Genomic DNA, 4434 nt, shown 5'->3' with positions numbered 1-4434 from the left:
TTTTTCTTTTAAATATTTATGTTATTTATTTGAAAGACAGATCTCTCTCTCTCTCCCTCTCCCTCTCTCTGTCTCTCTCTCTCTGTGTCTCTCTCAACTCCACCCCCCCACACACATACACACAAACACACACAGAGGGTATTTTCCATCTACTGGTTCCATCCCAAATGGCTGCAACTGCCTAGGGTAGCGAGGCTGCTTCCAGGACCAAGGAGCTTTTTCCAGGTCTTCCACGTGGGTGTAGAGGCCCAAGCACTGGAGCCATCTTCCACTGCTTTCCCAGGTGCCTTAGCAGGGAGCTGGTTCAGAGGTGGCTCAGCTGAGACTCCAATCTGTGTCCATGTGGATGTCGGTGCTGTAGGTGGCTGCTTAACCTGTTTCTTGAAGAAAGCATTGGTATGGACACATTCCTCTCTTTCTCTCCCTCAGCTGCAGTAGACTTGGTGTCTGTCCTCTGGCTTGGCCAACATGGGTGACTGGAGCTTCCTGGGAGAGTTCCTGGAGGAAGTACACAAGCATTCCACGGTGATCGGCAAGGTCTGGCTCACTGTGCTCTTCATATTCCGCATGCTGGTGCTGGGCACCGCTGCTGAGTCTTCCTGGGGGGACGAGAAGGCTGATTTCCAGTGCGACACAATCCAGCCTGGCTGCGAGAATGTCTGCTACGACCAAGCTTTCCCCATCTCCCACATCCGCTTCTGGGTGCTGCAGATCATCTTCGTCTCCACGCCGTCCCTTGTGTACATGGGCCACGCCATGCACACGGTGCGTATGCAGGAGAAACGGAAGCTGCGGGAGACCCAGGGCACCAAAGAAGGGCGGGGTGCCGGCTCTTACGAGTACCCAGCGGCCGAGAAGGCGGAGCTGTCCTGCTGGGAGGAGGTGAATGGACGGATTGTCCTGCAGGGCACTCTACTCCACACCTACGTGTGCAGCATCATCATCCGCACCACCACGGAGGTGGCCTTCATCGTGGGCCAGTACCTCCTCTATGGGATCTTCCTTGACACCCTCCACGTCTGCCGCAGGAGTCCCTGCCCACACCCCGTCAACTGCTACATTTCCCGGCCCACCGAGAAGAACGTCTTCATTGTCTTCATGCTGGCCGTAGCTGGGCTCTCCCTTTTACTCAGCCTCGCTGAACTCTACCATCTAGGCTGGAAGAAGATCAGACAGCTCCTACCCAAGTCACAGCAGAGCACCGGCCAGCATCACCTGCCCGGCTGCTCTGCAGGCACAACCCAGAACTGCACCCCTCCACCTGACTTCAGTCAATGCTTGGCAAATGGACCTGGGGGGAAATTCTTTGGTCGCTTCAGTAACAATATGGCCTCCCAGCAGAACACAGACAACCTGGCCACCGAGCAGGTGCAGGGCCAGGAGCGGGGTCACATCCACTATGACCAGAAACCCGAGGTGCCCACTGAAGTCTCACCAGGCCAACACTCCACTCATGGCTACCAAGGTGACAAACGCCGGCTTAGCAAGGCCAGCAGTAAGGCCAGGTCAGATGACTTGTCAGTGTGACCATTCACTGAGAGAGGACCACAATCCACTGGGAATAAAAGAGTCACAGAAAGGGAAAGGGGTGGCCCATGCTCTCATCCTCCTGGTTGCTCTGCTTCTTTGGGTCTTGGGCCTCAGAGGCATTCCTTGTTTATACCCAAAGGTGTAACCAGGGCTCCAAGAGTGTGGTTCAGACATGGCCACCCTCTTGACTCCTGTCCTGTCCCATTGCCTACCCACTGTCTTCAGTGAAGCCTTGCAGATAGCTCATTGAACAGGGTAAAGGAAGGGAGGGGAACCATGGCCGAATCTAGCCTGGGAGGGAGAACCAGAGGGCCAGCAATGTGCTAGGAATATCCCAGGTGGGTTTTGCAAGACCCTTGGCTTCTGAGACCTCATCACCCTCCAATGCCCAAGGACAGTGAATCAACAAATCACTGTTCAGATGTGTTCACGAATCTGTTCTGTGCATGAGCTGTACCTGACAGTAGTGGTGAGGTAGCCTTGGGCTGCCCTGGGCTGTCCCTCCCTCTATCCAGTCTTAAAAAGGGATCTTTGGAACCTAACCAACAGCCTCAAATTTACAAGTGCCTTGGCATGTACAGCTGACAAATGTCCTAGCTCGGTGGTGTTGCAGCCTTCTCTTCAGCCAGGGTGCATAGCCAGTCCATAGTGGTGCCAGCTCTTCTAAGGAGACACTGGACACAACAACTCCACAGGAGCCCCAGCCACCACCTCCCACCCTGCAGCTCCTTTGCAATGCCACCCAACCCCAGAAGCCACCCTTGCCCTTCCTCCCTTGGCTGTTCACCCAGTGCTCTTCTGGTAGAATGCCAGAGGAACCATTGACCTCATTCAGATCCTCATCAGATCCCTAGCCCCCTGAGGCCAGTGGAATTTCTCCAGGTCTCATGAAAACAAAGCTAATATTGTGAAGCTCGAAATCTCTTTGGGAAAAATATAATTCTGCTGTGAAGATGAAAATAAAACAGGAGAGAAAACACTGGAAAACTCCTTTTTCTTTCCTGTTTTCCTTGTTCACTGCCAACCTAGAGTGCCAAGAAGAGGTATGGTGACAGATATGGAAGCCCCCATGTCTCTCTTTCCCCAGCAGCTATATTAGGGACTTGGGTGCAGCAAGGGAATTTCCTGCTTTCTGAACAAGGTCTTGCTTAAAGAGCAGAGAGTCTCACATCTCCCTGGTGCCTCTAATGAGACTGCAAGGTGGGAGATGCCTCTCCCTGGGGCAAGGCTGATGTCCCTGTTCAGTGATTCCTTCACAGGTGGCTACCACTTTAGATACAGGTAAAGGATGCTCAGAATTGGATACTGAGACTTACAGAAAAGTTGATATCTTTTTAAAAATGCATGTGTGTGTGTGTGTGTGTGTGCGCGCGTGCAAGCATGTGCATGCTAATGGGTGAAGGGGGGATCCTGCCATAAGGAAAGTGGAAGAACTTATGTCTTATCTTCCCCTCAAGCTTTCTGTCTGAGGGGCTGGACCTCACTAGCATGTGGGATGTCAGACAGAGGAGAATGAAGGCTAAGAAAAAATGCTCAGCCTCAGTTCCACCTGCTGATCCTTGGGCCTGTGTACTGCTATTTAGGTCCTCCTTGTGGGATGAGAATAGAGATGTGGAGGGAATTGGCTGGGATACCATTTGGGAAAGAAGGGCTGATCATCCCAGGGCCCTGGATTCGGGATACCTTTTTATCCATTGCCTGGTACCAGCATCGAGGTTCTCTCTCCTTCCATCTCTGAGATGTTTGTTGTGAAATGAGTACTGTTGAATTGGAAACTCAAAGAGATCAGTCCTTAGTGGTGAGACCTTCAGAAAGGAGAAAGGAAGTAATATGTGTGATTTTCTTAATAAAATTTTTCTCATTGCCCAACTCTGTTGTGTCCTAGTCATGTAGCTGCTGTAAGAGGAGGTTGGCAGGCTTGGTACGGGGAAGGGAGTACTTGACCTCAACCCAATAGACAACTGTAATATAAATGTAATGTAAGGGACACTGAAATCAGAAATGCTATACTCAAAATTCCAGGTGCTGATTTACATCTTTAATTCTACTAAGTATCAAACTGCAGACTACTTACTCTCCAAGGCTTGGCTTCCTCATCTGTAAATTGGGCCTACTAACCTCTACCTCACAGCATTATTGGAAACACTGCTTACAAATTGTTTAGTAGGGTGCTGGGAAAAATAGCCGGTCAGCAGATGGTAATTGTTACTATGATCCTTACTACGTTTTTGTTGTTGTTTTGAACAGATAGTATTGCAAAATCTGAGATATGGAGTAGCTGTTCTAGAACTTTGCCTTGTAGAGCTCACAATCTGCTTATAACCATCAGATTCATTCACTTAAAAGGAACACTTTGAGTAGAATGAAATGGGAATTCATTTCTGTATTCTAAGAATCATACAGCTCCAGGAAGTGACACATGGGGGAGGGGGCTAGAGAGGGAAGTCCTGACCTGGCTCCTGAAGAATGGCAAGGTGTTTAAGAAGTGGGGACATCAAGGGTGATTCGGTGAGGTTGGTTTTAGCAGTCTCACTTTGCAAGCCTGGAGACTGGGCTCTGGGGAGGTTTTGTCCTATAGTGAAGTGGCTTCCAACAAACCTCTCTGACTGTGACTGCATTCTTTTGGAAGAAGCAAAATGATCTTCTCTCCAAATAGGGATTAAGGGACCACCAGTCCTTCATCAGCAAATAGGTATGCTTTCTGAGAGAAAGAAGCAAGGGTCAAGATAACCAGACGCATATGATCTTGACCACAAACCTGGCTTGTTTGCCATGGCAGGAGAGTTCTCCGAGGAGGTAGCTGTGAAGAGATCCCAGAACACAGGTCAGGGTGCCCATCTGTCCAAGGGCAAGGTGCTCATACCAGAGGTACCCAAATAATCCAACTGGGAAAAACACCCAGAA

The 4434-nt window shown here is 50.2% G+C and overlaps 1 protein-coding gene across 1 annotated transcript; it reads left to right on the top strand.

The window, feature by feature from the left end:
* Nucleotides 1–468: 468 nt before the first annotated feature.
* GJA5 (gap junction protein alpha 5) lies at nt 469–1527 on the top strand. The gene has a single exon (XM_040999045.1). It carries the CDS (start codon nt 469–471, stop codon nt 1525–1527), a length of 1059 nt encoding a protein of 352 aa, XP_040854979.1.
* Nucleotides 1528–4434: the final 2907 nt, after the last annotated feature.

Source organism: Ochotona curzoniae, unplaced genomic scaffold (assembly GCF_017591425.1).
Source record: "Ochotona curzoniae isolate NIBS_2020 unplaced genomic scaffold, NIBS_Ocur_1.0 scaffold_1037, whole genome shotgun sequence".
In the NCBI taxonomy this organism is placed as follows: domain Eukaryota; kingdom Metazoa; phylum Chordata; class Mammalia; order Lagomorpha; family Ochotonidae; genus Ochotona; species Ochotona curzoniae.
The sequence above is the reverse complement of the archived record's forward strand: the minus strand, read 5'-3'. Positions and strand labels throughout refer to the sequence as shown.